Raw genomic sequence first — 22,250 nt, 5'->3', positions numbered from 1 at the left:
AGTCAGCTTACATATCATGGCAAGGGATCCAGGAAACATCTAATGGTTAAGAAGTTTGGTGATGTCAACTTAAGTTGAGTCACAAGTTTTCTTTCTATTATATATATATCATATGAGATTAATGAGGTAATAACTTGTCATAGGCAGGGGATTTCGGCTCTTTGACGCCTATGTGGTACAATGCACCCACCATCCCTTATAAAGTAGGAGAGAAGGTCATGATGTTTGGTGAGGATTATGTGGCTATACTTTATGAGGATGGTTAAGGATTGTGTCACATAGGAGATAAGGAGGGAACATCTCCTGCCTTATAACAAGGATACGCCATTAATATATATATATATATATATATATATATATATATATATATATATATATATATATATATATATATATATATATATATATATATATATAGAGAGAGAGAGAGAGAGAGAGAGAGAGAGATGTGTATGCTTGGTACCAGACACAAATATTATGCTTGAGAGTAAGGTGTCTCATTCTCCTCTACTCATTAAAATCGGGGCTCACATTCACATAGGTTGGGAAGTGGTTGAGAATGACAATGAGTGGAGGGGAATGAGACACCTCACTACCAAGCACGAAACATTCATGACTGAGATGGAGTAAGAGGTACCTTGTCTATGTCCTGGCTGCTTTGCTTCTCTCTTACAGTATCAGATCCTGATCATCCGCGGCAGCAATAAATACCATTCTCGCTCCTGAAATCATGTCTGAGATCCTGTTAAAGCTTCATGTCTAGACTCTCGCCAGACTTCGCTGCTGTCTCCCAAGTCCTTCATTGAATCCCATCACGTTCAATCCAAAGATTTGAAGTCTTAGCTTGAGTCATGTTGGACCCATTTCTGAGTGAGGCAAGGGGTTGATGCACCTCCAGCCTTAGTAGTAAAGGAGACAGGAGAGCAGACCTTTCTCCTTGAACATCGCAGTGGGGTTCGGGGGACTCACATTTTGCCCTGGCAAAAAATGCAATGGCTTCATCAGTAGGGTTCTTAAGCTTGCGGCGACGAGGAAGATGTACGCTCGGCAGCAGCAGCAACAGCTTTCTTGTGCTTCTGCACGCAGCTAGGACTTGAACACTTCTTCAAGCTCGCTTCAGAGGCGGCTTGGTCAAACTTGAGAATGAGGGTATCAACAACAGTTCCTTCGGCGTGAGTGTCGTACTGCGACACTTGCATCTTGAAACTGGAGAAGTAACTGTGAACGTGGGGGCCAGCGGAGCAAAGAAAAGAAATGTGGGGCACCACATGTGTGAACAAGAATGCAACCTCGTTTCCGCGTGAAGAGAAGAAGTGGGCCAGACCCACGTGAACACAACCCGATTGCTTGATTGCTATAAAAGGGCACCTAGGGTTTTTTGTTTTGAGTGCGAAGTGAGGGGGTTCTTTTGGCGGCGGCAAAAGAAAAGTGCAGACGCTGTGCAGGAGTGCAAGCAGGTCTTGTTTTTGCGGCTGCAGGTGAAGAACACAGAAGAGATTTTTGCGGCTATTCATAGAGAAGAAGCAAAGTCTTTTTGTAGTTGTTCTTTGATTTGTGCATCCTTTTGAGAGAGATATTTGTGTGAGGGATCTGAGAGTTTGTGAGAGGGTTTAGATTGTGAGATTGTAAATCCTAGTTGTATCTCTCCCTCTAATAGTAGATCTCCCCCCTCCTTGCCCCGTGGACGTAGGCAATTTGCCGAACCACGTAAAATTTGTGTTCTTGCCTTGATTTGTAATAGCTTGTAGGTTCCCTCGACGCGCAGTCCTAGAGCTGACGAGAGGAAGAGCTGATATCTCACTTTGATGAGATATCTGGCTTTTTGGTTCTTGTTTCCTTTGAGAAACAAGAATTTCATTGTGATCTAATCTCTTGTTATGCACCTTGCGCACCGGAGGTGCTGCCGAAATTTCCGCTGCGCACAACAAGTGGTATCAGAGCTCCGGGTTGGACTTAGGAGCTTGTTTGAAGGATTCGCTGAAGGATTCTTATTTGAAGATTAGATCGACAATATGGGTGAAACAAGCACATCGGGATCGTCTCTTACGAAGGCGATACATAGTTTGAGCATCAATAACATGAAGATTGATGTTCCGAAGTTCGACGGCAAGATTAATTTCGGATTGTGGAGGTGTCAGGTGATGGACGCCTTGGACGCTCAGAATTTGGAGGAGACTCTTGAGTTACAAGAGAAACCTGCCGAGATGGAAGTTAAGGTTTGGAAGAAGATGAATAGTAGGGCGTGTGGAGTTATTCGGTCATGCTTGACGCCTGATCTTATTTATGACGTGATGAACGAGACGTCGGCGAAGAAGATGTGAGAAACACTCAATGAAAAGTATCTTACTAAGAGCATTGAGAATCGGCTTCACTTGAAGAAGAGGTTTTACCAGTTCAAGATGAAGAGGGGAGGTTCCATTAGGGAGCATGTTAACAACTTCACAAAGCTACTTTCAGACATGGCCAATGTGGATATCATGGTTGAGGATGAAGACAAGGCGATGCTACTTTTGTGTTCGTTGCCCGATGATGATTATGGTACTTTTGTCCTAACTATGATTAATGGAAGAACTAATGTTAGTTACAAGGAGGTGACCTCAGCGTTGGTGAATTATGTGTTGAGGAAGAGTGTTGATGAGTCCTCCGAGAAGGCATCAGGAGATGCATTAGTAGTTTATGACCGTGGTTCAAACCGAAGCAGGAGGTCGCAGTCTAGAGGTGCACATCGTGGGATTCGTAGGAATTAGTGTGCCTTTTGTAAAGAGGATGAACATTGGAAAGCCGAATGCCCAAAGTTAGATCGAGCCGAGAAGAATAAGGAGAAAGCTGTACAAGCTTCAGAGGTGAATGTTGTCAAGACTAGTGGCAACAATTCAGATTCGGATTCTTCGGGCTATTCGTTGTCTGCACTACCGTCAGTTTGTGTTGCCAACTCTACAGAGTGGATGTTGGATTCGGGTGCTTCATACCACGTTTGCCCTAGGAGGGATTGGTTCTCCAGCTTTCAGAAGTTGGAAAGAGAGTATGTTGTGCTCATGGGTAATGGACATGCATGCTCTATTGGTGGTATTGGTACCGTTCGTATTCGGATGTATGACGGAGTGATTCAGGAGTTGGATGAAGTGAGGTTCGTTCCGCAGTTGTCGAAGAACATCATTTCACTAGGAGCTTTGGTGGCATCTGGCTATAAAGTGACCTTGGTGGATGCACGTTTGAAGGTCACATTGGGGTCCATGATTGTGATGAAGGACGTCAGAAGGAGCAATTTGTATTATTTGCTTGGAAGCACGGCGATTGATAGGGAGATGACGACTTCATCAGATTCGGCTAGACTGTGGCGTTGTTTGATGCTGGGTTATTTGATTGGTAATACCGTGCATAGGTTATTGAGGAGTGCTTTGACCTACAGTTTGAAGTCCTGTGAACCCATTGGTATGAGCAAGAAGACCGAGATGGAGTTTGGCACTTCTATCCATCATTCGAGGGGTCTTCTGAGGGGTGTTCATTCAGGCATTCGGGGGGTCTTCCAAAGGAGCATCATTGGGAGGTAATAGGTATGTGGTTTCCATAGTTGGGGATTGCTCTAGGCATTGGTGGGTTGCAACCAAGTCTCGTTGGTGTGAAGTCCTAGAAGCCCGCAACAGATGGAGGAAGTGTATTGGCAGAAAGGTGAAGGTACTTCAGTCTGATGTTAGAGGGAGGTACAAGAGGGACCTATTTATGCATTTGTGCCGAGCTCACGGCAATTGGAGACACTTCATTGGTGTGGAAACTTTGAGGCGACGAAATGAGATGGCAGATTTGGGGAGCTGTTCCTTTCTGGAGGAGGATCGACGTTTGATGTCGAGCAATGGCATTGGTGTGCGGGCTACGACATGTTTGGGCCATCTTATGTATAGGTTGCCGACTGCTGCATGTAGAGATTTTGGATCTGGTGGAGCTGCTTCATATTTTGGGTTGCGTCGGATGTTTGGCTACCCAGCACTTGGTCACATCGTGTATGTGAGATTTGATCCGATAACACATTTGGGATTCAGATGCGTGTTTGATTATCAGGTATTGGCTTCTGATTTTGTTCTGAGCAGGTATGTCATGTTTAACTCTCGGCAGGTGGAGAGTGGTGATCAGATCTTTGGGACATCGCAGCGGGTGGAGAGTGATGCTACTCCACGTTGGGTGGAGACTCCAGATCATACTGTATCATTTGGAATTCCAGCTGAGGTGACACATATTGGGGATCATTTGGATTTGGATGCAGATGATGAGTTGGATTCGATTGCAGCTGATGGACTTAATTTGGATACGGCCATTGGTTCACCTCAGATGGAGGTGTTTGATTTGTCTCAATTTGGAGCTATTGGGAGTGCTATCAGTTGCAGATCGTTTGGTGATATTGAAGAAGAGTTGCAGACTTTTCTATTTGATTGAGGGCCTTTGGAGGCCATTTGGGTGAACTACGTTTACGTTCGGCTTGATTCCTTGGGCAAGAGGATACGTAGGCAGTCTTTATGATGCAGCCGGGTTTGGATTTGATTCCTTGGGCAAGAGGATACGTAGGCAGTCTTTATGATGCAGCCGGGTTTGGATTAGTTGATGGGGATAAGATTGATTTGGTGAGCGACATCGACATTTGGGGTGAGTGTTTGCACTCCCATTTGGGTCTCAGCAAGTGAGGCATTTGGTGTAGTCGGTGTAGGCTCAGTTTGATTGGTGAGTAGACACTATTTGGTTTGGGTTGAGTGTTCGCACTCCCGTTTGGGTCTCGACTTGTTGAGGATGGAGTCCGTTGTCATGAGTCCGTTGCCATGGCATACTGGAGGCAACAAGTGAGGCATTTGATTTGGTTGGTATCGGCTCAGTTTTGAAAAAACTTCACCGATGTGGAGAATTGTGAACGTGGGGGCCAGCGGAGCAAAGAAAAGAAATGTGGGGCACCACATGTGTGAACAAGAATGCAACCTCGTTTCCGCGTGAAGAGAAGAAGTGGGCCAGACCCACGTGAACACAACCCGATTGCTTGATTGCTATAAAAGGGCACCTAGGGTTTTTTGTTTTGAGTGCGAAGTGAGGGGGTTCTTTTGGCGGCGACAAAAGAAAAGTGCAGAGGCTGTGCAGGAGTGCAAGCAGGTCTTGTTTTTGCGGCTGCAGGTGAAGAACACAGAAGAGATTTTTGCGGCTATTCATAGAGAAGAAGCAAAGTCTTTTTGTAGTTGTTCTTTGATTTGTGCATCCTTTTGAGAGAGATATTTGTGTGAGGGATCTGAGAGTTTGTGAGAGGGTTTAGATTGTGAGATTGTAAATCCTAGTTGTATCTCTCCCTCTAATAGTAGATCTCCCCCCTCCTTGCCCCGTGGACGTAGGCAATTTGCCGAACCACGTAAAATTTGTGTTCTTGCCTTGATTTGTAATAGCTTGTAGGTTCCCTCGACGCGCAGTCCTAGAGCTGACGAGAGGAAGAGCTGATATCTCACTTTGATGAGATATCTGGTTTTTTGGTTCTTGTTTCCTTTGAGAAACAAGAATTTCATTGTGATCTAATCTCTTGTTGTGCACCTTGCGCACCGGAGGTGCTGCCGAAATTTCCGCTGCGCACAACAGTAACTCTTCAGCAGAGTTGCTAGAGTGTCTTCGTCAGAAAGTGATGGGCCTGAGGTGGTCATCTTCACTGTTGTAACAGTTGTTGAATAATTTGTATATGCTTTCTTCGACCTTGAAAAGAAGAGTGCTCTTTTTAGAAGAACCGAGCTCTTTTTCAAGAGCTAAAACCTGTCTCGAAGAGTATACCTTTGAGAAATGAGTACAAAAACTCGATAAAGAGATGAAGTCAAGCTTTGAAGGGACTTAGCTGGACAGCCAACTATGATGCGGAATACAATGTTAAAATGGAGTGAAGAAGGCGAGGAGGAGGGATAAATCTCAAACCCCGAGGGAGCTTAGATTGACGACAGAGAGCTAAGAACAAGCTTAGGTATATCTCAACAAGGAACAAGTTAGCTTGTGCCTAAACAAAAAATTATCGCATACGAGTACATAAATAACATGAATTATATCTCAAGATGGTAAGAACAAGCTTAGGTATATCTCAGACATCAAAAAGTACAAGTACAGAATCATAGAAGTCTAAAAATTACATCAAATACGATAAAAACACGAGAATCTGTATTTATAGGGCCTAGAGTCGACTATGTATGAGTTTGGTTAATCACAATAATGTTGATTGAATATATTGCTATTAATGGCAACAAGAGGATTGATTTTTACATTTTATTAATCACAATATTTATATGTAGTTATTAATAGTGTTAATCAATTTTTTCTTTCTCCAGACCATATAATAAATGGCGGAAAACAGAGATTGGATGTATATCGCTCCAAGAGTGAGTGTGGAGTTCATTAATAATGTCAATGACTTTCTTGAGAGAGCATTTGCTAATGGAGCAGTAGGGGATGAAATATGTTACCCTTGTCGCATTTGTTGTAATCGTTTTTGGTATAGTCGCGATGTTGTTTATGATCACCTTGTCTCAACCAATAACCCTCTAGAGGGGGTTAATCAAGTTGAACTCAAAACTAGAAATATGATAATTTATGAGATAAAATTTTATAGTGTTAGTCAACTAGAACTAAAATTAAAAAATTTTACAGTGTTAGTCAACTAGAACTCTAGCAAAACTTGAACTAGGATAATTGTACAAAAATATCCCTATTTTTATTTTTCTATAAAAAAAATTATAGTTCCAGTTTTTCAAATTATCCCAAGTTTTAGCTTGAAACTAGGTGATAAGTAACTAGAACTCCTATTTATTTTATTATTTTTTATATTTCTTTTTTCTTTACTTCTTTCCTACTATGGTCATCACCATCATTAGACTATGCCGTCAGATCAGATCTCGACTCATCTTAGTCATTTCTGATAATTTCTTTTCATCAAATATTATACTTATATAATTAATTTAAAAGTAAAGATTGTACCAATCCATAATTTATTAAACAATAAAATTGAGAGAAGGAAAATGTGGATATTTTTTTCTTGATGTACTATGGTAACAATTAAAAAATAAAAAGGGTACAATATGTGTTATAATAATAATTCAGTATCTTATAGTCTAATCAAAAGTTATTTAATAGTAAATAATATTCTCGTAAGTAATTATTAACCAATAATAGTAAGTTTAAAAATGCATAAGTGGCATTTATATCCTCATAAATGCATAAATATATACTTCATGATTATAAAAATTTATCCCATGTTATTTTATCAAATAATCTCGTTTTACAAAATTATTCCTATTTATTCCACTAAACTATCCCACTAACAAAAAGTTATTTCGCTTTAACAATTATTCCACTTTGCATGTAAATGTCTCAATTGACTAACACCCCTTAAGGGAAATGCAGAGAATCGTGATTGGATCAATTTTTTAGTCCAGGTTTGATGAGCTAGTGAAATCTAATCCATTGATCATAAAGAGGACAATTTGATATTGGACGGTTGAGATTGGAGATTATTAGAAGATCATTTTTGTTTATGTTGGGCCTGGTTCGATCACTGGGTTTTAGGCCCAAAACACAACGTAGTCTCTTTTTCATTTGTTAAGAAGCTAGTTCATGCATTAGAGCAAGATTAGTGAAGAAGAAAGAAAGCGCCAAACATTATTGAGCAAACTACGTCCCCTGGTTTCAAAAGTATACGCCAAAAGATTTCAAAGGATGAAATATGCATCCATAAAAATGTGGCTGATTGCTAAATGAGAGAGAATGTAGATCAAATCTAAATTACTGACAGAAGAATTATATATATGTACATGTTTCAAAGTCCAATAACTCAAATAATGATAAAAACAAAGGGCAAAGTTAAAAAAAATATGCAGTTCATCTAATGAATTAGAGCTGGGGACCACTCAAATTAGACAAGATCGATATTGGAGTTCTTACGAGATTCTTATTGTGTGTTGAAAATAAAGAAAATTTAAAATATATAATATTACAAACTGAAACTATTGACGATTTTTAAACGGTGTGTTTGGATGCTATAGTGAGTTTATTGTTATGTTTAAATTTAATTAATAATTACGATTTATTTTAAACAAAAAATAAAAAATTATAAAAAAATATTATTAATTGTAATAATAATTGAGTCGTCAGAAATCATGTTGAATGCTATCATTAAAATAAGTACCTCTTACATGAAAATTGTGTAGTGGGCGAGGATAAGGAGGAGATTGATAAGCGTTGTTTTTTTCACTGAAAAGACTGATAGATGTGTGGAATGAATTGGAATTGTCAAAAATTACATTCTTCCTTATCACAACTATAGAGTTCTGATGTAATGGTTGGGGACTTTGACATACTACCATAGCAACCTAGGTTTGATTTCCATCGGTTATGAATTTAAAGGATTCTCAAAAATCGATACCACTACACGAGTCATGGCATTTGTGAATGTCTAGGCATACAAAGCTTTATATTCTACTTCTTTGTTTTTAGAAAACTAAAATTATGTGCTTTTTTTGTCTCCAGAGTATATGGTATGATGGATAAATGTTTTAATTGTCCCGGTTTTATTGCTAGGGTGCTTTATTTGGATGATCTGGCTGTCTCTAGTAATTACATCATCCATTGCAGAAATTAAAATGCCTCCTTACTCTAAAACCGCAATATAATAATCAATATTTCAATAAAACTTATAATTAGCGGGCAATTTCTGTCTTCCTATGCCTACATTTTCCAAGTCCACCCCAGCGGGGACATAAAAAAGCAATAAACAAACAAAGTTTTAAAGCAAGAAACTAATCATTCGCAAAAGCCCAGCAATATTTGTTTCAAAAAGCACCACGCTCAATCTTTCACTTCTCATTACCGTCATCACCCTATTCATAAACTCCCATTATCCTGCCATTTTCATCTATCCAAACCAAAACTAGCTGTCCCCACAAAAAAAAAAAGAAAAAAAATAGAAAAAAAGAAAAAAAAGAAAGAAAGAAAATACAGTATTTTTTTGTTTTCCTCCTCTTTTTTCCCCCGCCTATGCCTTGCCCAAATTTACACCTACCCGCCCCCTACAAACCCCCATCGCCCGGCGGCAACCCGACACTCCGGATTAACACAGAACTCGTCACCTCCATCACCGCCGTGAATAACAAAATGACCCAGCTGCCCACGGTGGCCACCAAATTCTCCCCGCAAAGGAACTCTCCTCGCTGCAAACCCTCTCCACCTCCTCTCGAAATCGTGCACCATAACATCCGTTCTCCCTTCGCCGCAACCTTGGACCTGGCCATCACCCCCGCCGTGAAAATCGCCGCCATCCTCCCGGAGACTCCGCGCGAGTACCCATCTCGGCCCGTCACCAGGATCACGTGCCCACGCCACGTCGTAGCAGCTGGTTCGGCCAGGTCGTTGATCCCAGCGCTTGCAGTCGCGAGAACAGAAGGTTTGGACGGGTCGGCAGTCGCCGCTGAATCTGGGACCTCGCCGAGGACAGAGGTTGCCGAGCTCGCTGACCGTTGTGGAGTAGCTGACGTCGTAGGCCTCGAGGCCGCGGTGGCGGTCCTCGAAGTGCTTGATGTAGTACTCGCTCTCGTCGAGGAAGACGGTGCGGCCGCCGTGGTTGAGGGAGCGCCAGAGGAGGGTCTCGAAGCCGAGGCCGAAGACGAGGCGAGGTTGCAGGGGGAGCGGCGGCCGGATGACGGCAATGGGATGGCGCGGAGGTCGGCGTCGCCATGCGCCGCCTCCGGCGCGCGGAGGCCGAGGGATGGCGTAGTGGAGGAGGTGCGTCGTGGATGTGGGAGCCGGGGGGGAGGCGCAGCGAGGAGGAGAGTGTGGTTGATTATGTTGATGGCTTCGGTCGCGGTTGCGGTGGTCAGGAGAGTGAAGAGGGAGGAACGAAGGTGAAGAAGGAGATTGATGGCGACAGGCAGAGGCGGTGCGGTTGGAGATGAAGGACGCGGAGGACTGCTGGTACCTGTGGAGGGACGGCTGGAGGAGGATGAGCTTGGCGTTGCTGAGGCCTCTCATCGCTGCGCGTGAACGACGGGGTGGCGTCGATAAGAGAGGATGAGGGAATAAGTTATGTCGCGGAAGCAGGATCGATTGGATCTGTCCGATATGGCGGTGTTTGGTTCGAGTATTTATCTCACGAGAGAAAACGAGAAGGAGGGGGCTGAGTGAAAAAGGGACTCGGTAACTAGAGGTGGGGCCCCCATGCGCGGGGTGGGGGAAGGTAGACTTCCTTTTCCGCCGGTGGTGATGTCAATTTCAGCAGCTAATGTTGCTGCGTTACTCCACTCCTTGGCTTACTGTATGTTCAAGACAGTGGCGAGGGGTCTTGACCACACTTGGACGGACTTGATGTGCGCCCAAGCGGTAACCATCGCATGTGAATTGATAAAAGGAGAAATTGGTGTGGCTTTTAAATCCATCAGAAATTTATACGGGTCGTACCATAAAGATATAAAATGCTTATATGTGTGTTATATGGTAAGTTCTCATGTGTCTATCTATACTATCAAAAAATATGACTGAACGAACACAAAATCATGTGTTTATCTAAGAACCCTTATCAAATTAAAACTATCCATAATTAAAAAATTCTAATAATCTAACATTTTGTGTAATCTTATATTTAAATATAGAAATTAAAGAAAAAAAATTCATGTATTCTTTGCATAAAATTATGGGTCAATTTTAGAAAACCCTCCTCAACTATTTTACTCAGGAAAAGCCCCCTTCATGTTTGGGCATATATTCTACGTGTTGTGCGCCGTACGAAAGTGTGCTCGCAAACCAAACGAGTCGACGAGCGATAAGAGAAGAACCAAACACGAGTGCAATTCCCAGATAAAGGCCAAAATCTAACACAAGCACAGAGATTTACGTGGTTCGACAATTGCCTACGTCCACGGAGAGAAGATGAGGAGATTTTACTATATGGAGGAGAAATACAACGGGTTATAACTCACACAAACTCTCAAATATAAACCCTAACCAAAGATCTCAACTCCTACACAATATCTCCCTCTCAAAGTGCTCAAAAGACTCAACAATCTCTAATATATTAACCTTAGAAATCATGTTTGTATTTATATCAAATACCAAACCAAAACTGAACAGGAAACCAAAACAGCCCTAGAAACCCGACATCGGTCGACTGATGTGAGACATCGGTCGACTGATGTGAAACATCGGTCGACCGATAACATGCACAAAAAACTGCTCACAATTCCATCAGTCGACTGATCGCCTATCAGTCGACTGCGCAGAAACTTTTTCATAATTCCAGGGCTTTTCTTTGGTCGACTGATCTTGGCATTAATCGACCGATGACACTGTTCACCGAAAACCTGGTTTTCAAACAATTCTCCACCTCGGCAAAGTGTTCTCAAAACTGAGCCGACACGAACATGAGCACCAATGCCTCGTCTCTCCAAATCCGACTGCACCAATTTGGTTGCCTACGTACCCCCTCTCCCAAGGGATCAAGCTACCCGTAGTTCATCTAAATGGTCGAGAACGACCTCAACAAGCACAAAACTATAACAACCTTCTACAATAATTGAACTTGTTGCTCGGGACAACCTTCGTGAGCATATCCGCTGGATTATCATTTGTGTGGACCTTCATGAGCTCCACATCCCCATTTTCAAGAACATATCGAACAAAGTGATAACGGACGTCGATACGCTTCGTCCTCGCATGATAGATCTGATTCTTCACCAAATAAATAGCACTCATGCTATCACAATAAATAGTGACGGATCGTTGTGAAACACCAAGATCCTCCAAAAGTCCTTGAAGCCAAATTGTTTCCTTAACAGCCTCCGTAATCCCCGTATACTCTGCCTCCATCATCGATAAATACCATAGACTGCAAGGTGCATCTCCAACACACCGACGCTCGAGTCAAAGTAAACACATACCCTATCGTCGATCGACGTTTATCCAAATCTCCAGCGTAGTCCAAATCTATGTATCTTATACATAGCTACCCACTGCTAGTGTCCCGCTTAAAAACCAAACCAACGTTGAGTTTACCTTGAATGTACCTTAAAATCCATCTCATGACATCCCAATGACCCGGACTAGGGTCGTGCATGTATCTCGAAACCATGCTTACTACCTGTGACAAATCCAGCCTCGTACAAACCATGACGTACATAAAACTTTCCACTGCGCTCGCATATGGAGTCTTCGATATCAACTCTCTACCTTTAACTATCTTCGGTGAAAGGTCAGCTAAAAGCTTCAAATGGGCTCCCAATGGTACACTGACTAGCTTCCTCTCCATGCTCACATTGAACTGTTGTAGCACCTTCTTCAAATAAGCTACCTGTGTTAAATAAATTTTATCCCTATCTCTATCTCTGTCAATCTCCATCCCCAAAATATGCTTCACTTCACCCAAATCCTTTATATTGAACTCTTTCGAAAGCTGTACCTTCAACTTATCTGTTGATGCTCGTGAACAAATAGTCGATGGGGGTTTCCCGCTGTCGGATGCAGTTTTGATCCTGGTGACGATAGGGAAGAAGGAGAGGATGAATGTTGGGCCCGACTCCTCCTCCGACTTTATGACCGATCCTGAGCGCGCGGGGTGGACTGATAGCCTGCACATGCAAGAATCGCAGGAATACGGGGCTAGTTTCCCCCGTGGTACCTCCAACGGTCAAGTTAGTTGATGAACTTGGGGAGAGTTTTTTAAGAGGCCCCTGGGCCATTGAGGTCCTTACAGGGGGTTTTTCCTCGAGAGTTATAAAAATGCTCTTGATGTAAAAAGAAGAAGATCCCAAAGGGGAGTAAAGCTCAAGTGTAAGAAGAAACAGAGAGCCCCCTCCACTACTTACCCTTCCTACCTCCTTTATATAGTCCATAGCCTCTGAGACTTTTGGTTTTTTCTCTTGCATAGGAGGGCAGTTGCAGGGTGGGCAGATAGACTGCTGAGTTATCCTTCTCCTTCCAGATGTCGACTGACGATTGGAAGGGAGGTCATTTGAATACAGGAGAGGATTGTCCTCTCAGTACCTGGGTTTGTCAGAAGAGGAAGGGTGTAGGATAGGTCGGTTGCGTGACCGTCCTTCTCTCTCTAGATGGTGGCTGGTGATTGGAGGAGAAGTCATTCGTGTACATAGAACCATCATGTCAATCTTCTGGGAAATGACTTGTAAGCCGAATAAGCGGCGGGGCACGAGGGTTGTCAGAATAGAGATCTTGATGGGGCTAATCAGTACTGTTGTGTTGATTGACATCTGAAATGATCTTGGTCAGTTCTTATCCCTTTGGCCGAGGTGGGTTGATCTGCAAGCCATCGTTATGATTTGGCGACCCGATAGTCGTGTGAGCTTCGGGTCGGGTGTATAGTCGAGTCGTCTGCTTGAGGAGTCGTCTTAATTGTGAGGGGGCGACTGATCCACACTTTGAGTCGGTCATGATGATCTGTTGATCGAAATATGGCTTGTCTGCTGGTCTGGTCGAGGGACTTGGCTCTGACTAGGCTTTTAAGCCTCTAAGTTGATTTGGACCATAGCTCTCTTGGGATTATGCAGACATTCTCCCGATATTTCTATTTTATTATAGTGACCGACCATAACAGTTGGCCCCTTTCAGTCGGAGCTGACTTTGGTCAGGTCCGAGTGAAAATAGAAATGAGTTTTCTCACTATATTTAAAATTTTCTAGCCTGTTGATCGTGGCTTAGAAATGTGGCATGGGATGCGCTTAACCGCTAATCTTTTGTAGACTGATGTTGTCGGTTTTGGAAACTAAATTTTTAGAGAAGACGAAGCGTCGTGGGCAGAATAAATAGCGCTTCTTTTGCCAATTAATTGGCGTGAATTATGAGCGACGGTTGATGTTTCGAGCAGTCCATTCCAATTCTCAAAGTAAATCTTCCTTGGTTGCTCTAAGGGTGTGATTTTTGGGCTCTGCATGCTTCTTTAGAAGCTTATAAATAGTTTCCGCTACCATTTTACGAGAGCACTCTTTACCAAGAATATTTCTCTTCGTCAATCCCTTGACTTCTTAAGAGATTTTATCATGGCTCTTCCACAGAATGACCGCGGGAAGAAACCCAGGGTCTTGTCTCTCTCCAGGTCGAGGATGACTCTGGACGAAGCCAACTGGTTGCATGACCAGTATGACATTTCTCGTGTGACCATGACCATAGGGGTGCCAGAAAGCTTGACTCTAGTGCACATGCATGGTGAGGACCGGGTGCCTCTTTATTGGGCGCATCTGTAGTGTGGGCTGCGCCTACCATCACATCCCTTTGTAAGGGAAGTCTTTACGGCTCTGGGGGTTTCCCCCTGCCAGTTCCATCCCCATGCCATCTATATTTTGATGGTGTTTATAGATGTCTGCTCCGAGGTAGACGTGGTGCCCTGCCTCAATCTGCTTGGGCACGTGGTTAGTGTGGGGTCTGCTGAGGGCGATCCACACTATTTTTTCGCTATCGGGGTGATTTCTGCTTAGACTCCAATCTCCCTAAGCTAGACGAGGAATTGAAGATTTTCTTCATCTGGGTGTTCAGCACCGACAACATACTATCCTGTTTGGGTTGGCCCGAGGTACAGGATAATGTGTTGGAGCCAAGGGCCCTTAACGATCTCACGGCTGGAGATCTTGAGAAGCTCCGGTGTCGCCTCGGTCTTTAAGAGACTAAAACTTTGGACAGAGAGGAGTCTCCTGAGATGGGGTGGTCCTCCTCATCCTCCTCTGATCCCGAAGCGATGGCCCTTCCTCCACCAATGGAGGTCTATAAAAGAGGGGCTGACTTGGAAGGACCGAGTTCTCCCAGGAGGCCTTAGAAGAAGATGAGGAAGGACCCTGGGGACAACGGCGCTGAGCCTTAGAAAAATTTCTTCTCCTCTTTTTTTTTGTAAGCCTGGTCAGGCCTTTTGGTAAAGAATGTACAAAAACTCTTTTCTGAATAAGAAGCAATTTCTTATATCTTCTGCTTTTGAGAACTGCACATGTTTGATAGAATAACTAATCCACATTGTGGCTCTATTTTTCTTTTTGAGAAGAGTGTTGATCCTTGCAGGTTCGATACCCTACGCGGGATTAGTGGCGACGTCTTTATTTTTCTTGTTTGGTTGGAAGATAACTCAAAGAGTCGACTCTGGGCTTGTCTTCGGTTTATCTAGGTGGGGTGTTTGTTGGAAATTTGAAGTAAAAAGACAATGAAAGAAATGTTGACTTGTATTCTCTCAAAATCGATTACAATTTGGATTCCGATTACAAAAGAGAGGAGAATGAATTTAATTCTCCCCTTTATTTAATTCTGGGTTCTTCACGGTGGCGATGAGATGCCTCCCTCGAATGCTCGCGTCGAGTTTGCTTCTCGTTGATGATCCGAACGTCTTGATTCACTGGAACGTGATTTTCTCCTCACGATTCGACGCCGTGGAGAACTTGCGTGGCGAGTTTTGAAAATAACTCTTAACGAGTTGATAACTCTGAACGAGTTTTAGAAGAACTTGCAGAGCAAGTTTTGAAAATAACTCTTAACGAGTTGATAACTCGGAACGAGTTTTAGAAGAACTTGCAGAGCAAGTTTTGAACTCTGATCGAGTTGATAACTCTGAATGAGTTGATAACTCTGAACGAGTTTGAAACTCTATGGAAGAGTTGATTTAACCGAAAGTCGGTTAATAAGCCAAGGCCGAATAATTTCAAAGGCTTCAATAAAAGCCTTCCAAAATGATTCAAGAGCTCCTTCAAGTCGCTGATCTCCAAAGCTCTCTGTTGCTGCAGAAAGCTCAAAGATGCCCGATCAAGGATCCCCAAAAAGTCAGCCAAAAAAAAGCCCCGAACTCAGTTGAGTTTCCCACTATTTATAGGGGATTTAGGGGTATAACCGCCCCCTTAAATCTCTCTTTAATGAAGGTTTAATGGGGTGTAACTCCCCCCCATAAATCTCTCCATGATAGGGTAGTGATCCCCTAAAATCTTGGGGAGAAAACGGTTCTGGAACCGTTCAAATCGTGCTTGAACGAGTCAAACGCTGAAAACAGCGTTCTGGGCCCGAACTGTGCGTTTCTGGACCTGAAACGCAGAGTTGGGCCTGAAAGCGCACAGTTGGCCTGAAAACGCACAGTTGACCTGAAAACGTACAGTTGGCCTGAAAACGCACAGTTGGTCTGTTTCAGGCTGAAAACGCACAGTTGAGCTTGTAAACGCACAGTTGGCCTGTTTCAGGCTGAAAAACGCTGAAACGCACAGGTCGTGCTGTTTTAGAGATGAACTCTGCGTTTTAGGCTAAAAACGCAGAGTTGGGCCTGTTTAAAGGCTGAAAACGCACAGTTGGTGCTGTTTTAGAGATAAACTCTGCGTTTTAGGCTGAAAACGCAGAGTTGGGCCTGTTTAAAGGCTGAAAACGCACAGTTGGTGCTGTTTTAGAGATGAACTCTGTATTTTAGGCTGAAAACACAGAGTTGGGCCTCTTTAAAGGCTGAAAACGCACAGTTGGTGCTGTTTTAGAGATGAACTCTGCGTTGCATTTTGATGTTATATCACGAGGATAACCTCTGCGTTTTGAGGTTATAACGCTGGTTCGACCTGTGCGTTTTGACTTTGTAATGTAGAGGCGAACCTTAGGCGGGCTTGGCGAGCTTCAGGCTAAGTCCAATGTTCTGACGAAGTCCAGTCTTGCAGACGGACTTCAGAACATAACTTGCTACGAAGAACAGGTCATAACTTTCAAACCGCAAGTCAGAATTGGACGAATTATATATGAAAATCGGCTATCTCAACGAGATGGGGCCATCCGAACCTAGCCGAAGGCTTTGGTTCGCTTCATCCGTTTCGCCAAATTCCTTACGGTTTGAGAGATATCTGCGTTCTAATATGAAGAGACCGTCAATTTGTAGTCTCTTTTGCTAGAGCTTTGCACAGATCGTCCTCTTGTAATCTTCGTCTTGGCTCCTTGAAAATACGAGAGTCGTCAGATTGTTACGAGAGTCGTCAGATTGTAACTCCCGATGTTGATTGTGAAGGCTGTTGAATTGGGGCTTTCATTAGTAGTTGTGAAGGTCGTCAGATTGTAACCTTCTACGTGAAAGTCCTTAAATTGTAGCCTTCTGGAAGTTGTCAGATTGTAACTTCCATCATTGGTGTTTGATGGGGGATCAACTATCTATTGTGATTTTTAGACAGCCTACATGGGGACCATAGACTTGATTGCTGAATTGTGGAGCCTTTGTACTTTAGGTTACCCCTGATGGGGAGCCAAGTGCCTTGTTCTGATTGAGAAGTCGTTTTGCCTTGGACTTATTCTTTAGGAAGAGCCAAGGATTTTTTCCCGACTGAGACGTCGTTTTGCCTTGGTTTTACCCAGATTAGGGACTAAGGCCTTTGTTCTGACTGACAAGTCATTTTGCCTTGGTTTTACCCAGATTAGGGACCAAGGGCTTTGTTCTGACTAGGAAGTCGTTTTGCCTTGGACTTATTCTTTAGGAAGAGCCAATGGCTTTTTCTTGACTTAGAAGTCATTTTACCTTAGTTTTACCCATATTAGGGACCAAGGGCTTTGTTCCGACTAAGAAGTCGTTTTGCCTTGGACTTATTCTTTAGGAAGAGCTAAGGGCTTTTTCCCAACTGAGAAGTCATTTTGCCTTGGTTTTACCCTGATTAGGGACCAAGGGCTTTATTCCGACTGAGAAGTCGTTTTGCCGTAAACTTATTCTTTAGGAAGAGCCAAGGGTTTTTTCCCGACTGAGAAGTTATTTTACCTTGGTTTTACCCAGATTAAGGACCAAGGTCTTTGTTCCGACTGAGAAATCATTTTGCCTTGGTTTTATCCTGATTAGGGACCAAGGGCTTTGTTCCGACTGAGAAGTCATTTTGCCTTGGACTTATTCTATAGGAAAAGCCAAAGGCTTTTTCCTAACTGAGACGTCATCGTGGCTAGGTAACTAGGTCTATGTACCGACTGAGAAGTTGTTTTTCCTTGGTTTTACCCAGATTAGGTACCAATGGCTTTGTTTCGACTGAGAGCATAAGGAACTGAACCATGTGTTGTGTCTTGGTCTTACCTTTAAGAAGAGCCAAGTGCTTTGTTCCGACTGAGAAGTCGTTGTGCCTAAGTGACTAGGTCTTGATGCCGACTGAGAAGTCGTTTTACCTTGGTTTTACCCAGATTAGGTACCAAGAGCTTTGTTCTGACTAAGAAGTCGTTTTGCCTTGGACTTATTCTTTAGGAAGAGCCAAGGGCTTTTTCTTGATTGAGAAGTCGTTTTGCCTTGGTTTTACCCAGATTAGAGACCAATGGCTTTGTTCCGACTGAGAAGTCATTTTGCCTTGGACTTATTCTTTAGGTAGAGCCAATGCCTTTTTCTCGACTGAGAAGTCGTTTTGTCTTGGGCCTATCCTGATGCGGCCCCAGGGCCTTATAACTGACTGAGGAGTCATGGCACCTTGGGCCTGTCCTGAGGCGGCACTGGGGTCTTGTGACCGACTGAGGAGTCGTTGTGCCTCAGGTTTACCTAGATTAGGGGCCGAGGACTTTATACCGTTATGGCCGATGGGAGAAGACGGAATCAAACCATATGTTGTGCCTTGGGCTTACCTTTAAGAAGATCCAAGGGCTTGCATTTTTTCCTAGAGCCGGGAGTTGCCTGTAGGAAACAACATAAAGGATTGTGCCTTGGTTTTTCCCTAAGGAGGTACCAAGGACTTTCATCGACTTAGCCGAGTGCCCAGCTGACTAGGTCTTTGATATCTTTCTTTTGATTTCCATTGATTATTGGAATTTATACATGATAGAGTACAACTCATTCACATTATTCCATCGAATGATGCCGACTTCATGTTTCTTCTCCGTGTGCATCTTGGAGACGACTTTTGACTGGGGGCAAAGTCACCGAGATGGAGCTTTCTTGGCTGTTTCTTTTTATCTGTGAACCTTCCTGCCTTGATGAGAGCGAGTTGTTGCTTCATTGGCTACCTTTGTTGCCAAATTGAGGAACGTCCAGAATCGGGGGTTGCTCTTTCTCTTGATGGTGAGCTGTTTGGATTTTTAGACGTTGTTAAGTTGATGGCATATTTTCCATTTCATCAGTCAAGGACCTGTTTGGAGGCTTTGCTGAGATCCTTGCAGGTCGACGGTGGACATGGTGATTTTCAATAGATCTTGCTTGTCCGCCGTTGGTTGCTTTGTTAGGCTCGATATTCTGTTGTTTGAGCTTTTGGAAGATGTTGCTCGACGGAGGTGGCCCAGGCAACTTTTGTGATGTGGGCTTCTTGTTGGCGAGATCCCCATACGCCGAAGCTTTGTTCCCTAGAATTTGATGGGATCATGACTTCCCCTGGGGGTTTCCAGGGATAGCGACGGCCGGACCATCCTATAAATGGTGAGCCTTCTTTTGTTAGGGGGATGCGAGTCACATGTTTCGACCACCAACTCTTACTTTGTCTTTAGGTGGTTCGAACAGCGGCTGGGGACCGGAGCTGTTAATCTTCCTGAGAAGACCAGATGGCGAGCCCTTGAGTTTTTTCCACAACCCCTCTCTTGGTGAGGAAGGACTCTCCTTTAAAGGTGGTGGTGGTCCGAGGAGCCTGCCACAGACTTGATCGTTGCTCCTTGCTCGGGTGAGCCATTGCCGACGGGGGCTTGAATGATATTGGATCTGATCATGACCCTTGGGAGCCTGTTTGCGATCCAACCCCAGGCCTCTTGGTTGTTCAGGAGGGGTGGGGGGTTCATCTGTGGCGGTGATTAGAAGCCTGTGTTTATTTTTAAGCCAGACAAGCACCATGGTGGTGTGTCTTTTCTTAGGAGGGCTTTCGGGGTTCCACTTAGCAAATACCCCCTAGAAAGCTGTTGGAGCCCTCAAGGGCTACACCCACATTGGCTCCTCATTGCCATAGGCTAATCCTCCTTAGCTTGAATGATGCAATTCCAGGCTTTGTTTAGCTTGAATGATGCAATTTCAGTGCTCTTCAAGAAGGAACAATATTAGGCCCTGACTTAGAATTGGGCATTTATTCTCAGAGAAGAAAGTAGGCCCTACAGTGGGTTCCAAACTATTGATGCTCATGAACAAACAGTCGATGGGGGTTTCCCGCTGTCGGATGCAGTTTTGATCCTGGGGACAGTAGGGAAGAAGGAGAGGATGAATGTTCGGGCCGACTCCTCCGACTTTATGCCTGATCCTGAGCGTGCGGGGTGGAGTGATAGCTTGTACATGCAAGAATTACAGGAATACGTGGCTAGTTTCCCCCGTGGTACCTTCGAAGGTCAAGTTAGTTGATGAACTTGGGGAGGGTTTTTTGAGGGGCCCTTGGGCCATTAAGGTCATTACAGGGGGTTTTTCCTCGAGAGTGATAAAAATGCTTTTGATGTAAAAAGAAGAAGATCCCAAAGGGGAGTAAAGCTCAAGTGTAAGAAGAATCAGAGAGCCCCCTCCACTACTTACCCTTCCTACCTCCTTTATATAGTCCATAGCCTCTGAGACTTTTAGCTTTTTCTCTTGCACAGGAGGGCGGTTGCAGGGTAGGCAGATAGACTACTGAGTTATCCTTCTCCTTCCAGATGTCGGCTGACGATTGAAAGGGAGTCATTCGAATACAGGAGAGGATTGTCCTCTCAGTACCCTGGGTTTGTCAAAAGAGGCAGGGTGTAGGATAGGTCGGCTACGTGGCCGTCCTTCTCTCTCCAGGTGGTGGCTGGCGATTGGAGGAGAAGTAATTCGTGCATAGAGAAGTATCATGGCAATCTTCTGGGAAATGACTTGTAAACCGAATAAGCGGATGGGGCACGAGGGTTTTCAGAATAGAGATCTTAACGGGACTAATCAGTACTGTTGTGTTGATTGACATCTGAAATGATCTTGGTCGGCTCTTATTCCTTTGGCCGAGGCAGGTTGATCTACAAGCCATCATTATGATTTGGCGATCCGATAGTCGTGTGAGCTTCCGGTCGAGTGTATAGTTGAGTCGTCTGCTCGAGGAGTTGTCTTAATTGCGAGGGGGCGACTGATCTCACACTTCGAGTCAGTCATGATGACTTGTTGATCGAAATATGGCTTGTCTGCTCGTTTGGTCGAGGGACTTGGCTCTGACTGGGCTTTTGAGCCTCTAAGTTGATTTGGACCATAACTCTCTTGGGCTTATGTAGACATTCTCCAGATATTTCTATTTTAGTATGGTGACCGACCATAACATTATCTATAGTGGATCTGGAAATAGAAGCAACTAACATGTTATCGACATAAAACAACAAGTAAATGTATGCACCTTTATTCAACTTGCGATAATAGACGTAAGGATCAAACTGGCTCCAAATGTACGAATGACCGAGCATAAACCCATCGAATCACCTATACCACTATCGTGGAGATTGCTTCAACCCGTATAACGATTTCTTTAACCTACAAACCAATTTCTCCTTTTCTGCAGCTTGAAACTCTAATGGCTGAGTCATATAGATTTCCTCATCAAGATCACCATGAAGAAATGTTGTTTTAACATCTAACTGATCTAATTCCAAACCATACTGTGCCACCAAAGCTAGAAGAATCCAAATCGATGAGTGCTTCACCACCGGAGAAAAGACCTAATCAATGCCTTCTTCTTGTGCATATCCCTTCGCTACCAACCTAGCTTTGAACCTCACGGAAGTTCCCTTAATGCCCTCATTCTTCGTATACACCCACTTGCAACCAATAGCCTTCCGCCCCTTTGGAAGCTTTACAAGCTCCCATGTGTCGTTCTTGTGAAGAGACTCCATCTCCTCCTGGATTGCCTCCTGTCACAAATCAGCTTCTGAACTCTGCTCAGCATCTCTAAATATAGTAGGAACCATCTCATCGACACTCTCCATCAAAAGTGCATACGTAGTGACTGTGTCTGTATACCTAGCTAGCAACCATATGTCTCTCCTCGGCCTCCGAATTACAATAGAATCCTGAACCTGAGTCATCGGTCCCTGATCCTGTTCAACTGTACTCGTATCCTACAAATTATCATTATGCTCACCTGGCACCACTTCAGTCAGCACTCTAATGGATACGGTCTCATCTGAACTATGTGGATCTGCATTAATCTCTACCATCTATGATGTCTCTAATATCGGGGTGCTCTCCACCTAATGAGAGCTGAGAAGCTTCAAGATCGAAGCCTCATCGAAAGTGACGTCTCTACTTAGCACAATCTTCTTGTCAACTAGATCCCAAAGCTTGTATCCTTTTACACCACACTTGAATCCAACAAATATGACATTTCTAGCTCGAGGTTCCAATTTATCAACCTTCACAT

General features: G+C 43.7%; 1 protein-coding gene across 1 annotated transcript; it reads right to left on the bottom strand.

The window, feature by feature from the left end:
- Window positions 8,817-22,047, bottom strand: LOC109821286 (protein IRX15-LIKE-like). Its single transcript, XM_020387472.1, is given in 5 exon segments — window positions 8,817-9,251; window positions 9,254-9,362; window positions 9,364-9,657; window positions 9,660-9,964; window positions 21,972-22,047. Coding segments are annotated over 5 exon segments (987 nt in total). The 3' UTR covers window positions 8,817-9,048.

The sequence above is a fragment of the Asparagus officinalis genome, chromosome 8, assembly GCF_001876935.1.
Source record: "Asparagus officinalis chromosome 8, Aspof.V1, whole genome shotgun sequence".
Lineage (NCBI taxonomy): Eukaryota > Viridiplantae > Streptophyta > Magnoliopsida > Asparagales > Asparagaceae > Asparagus > Asparagus officinalis.
This window is presented reverse-complemented; position numbering and strand designations above follow the sequence as displayed.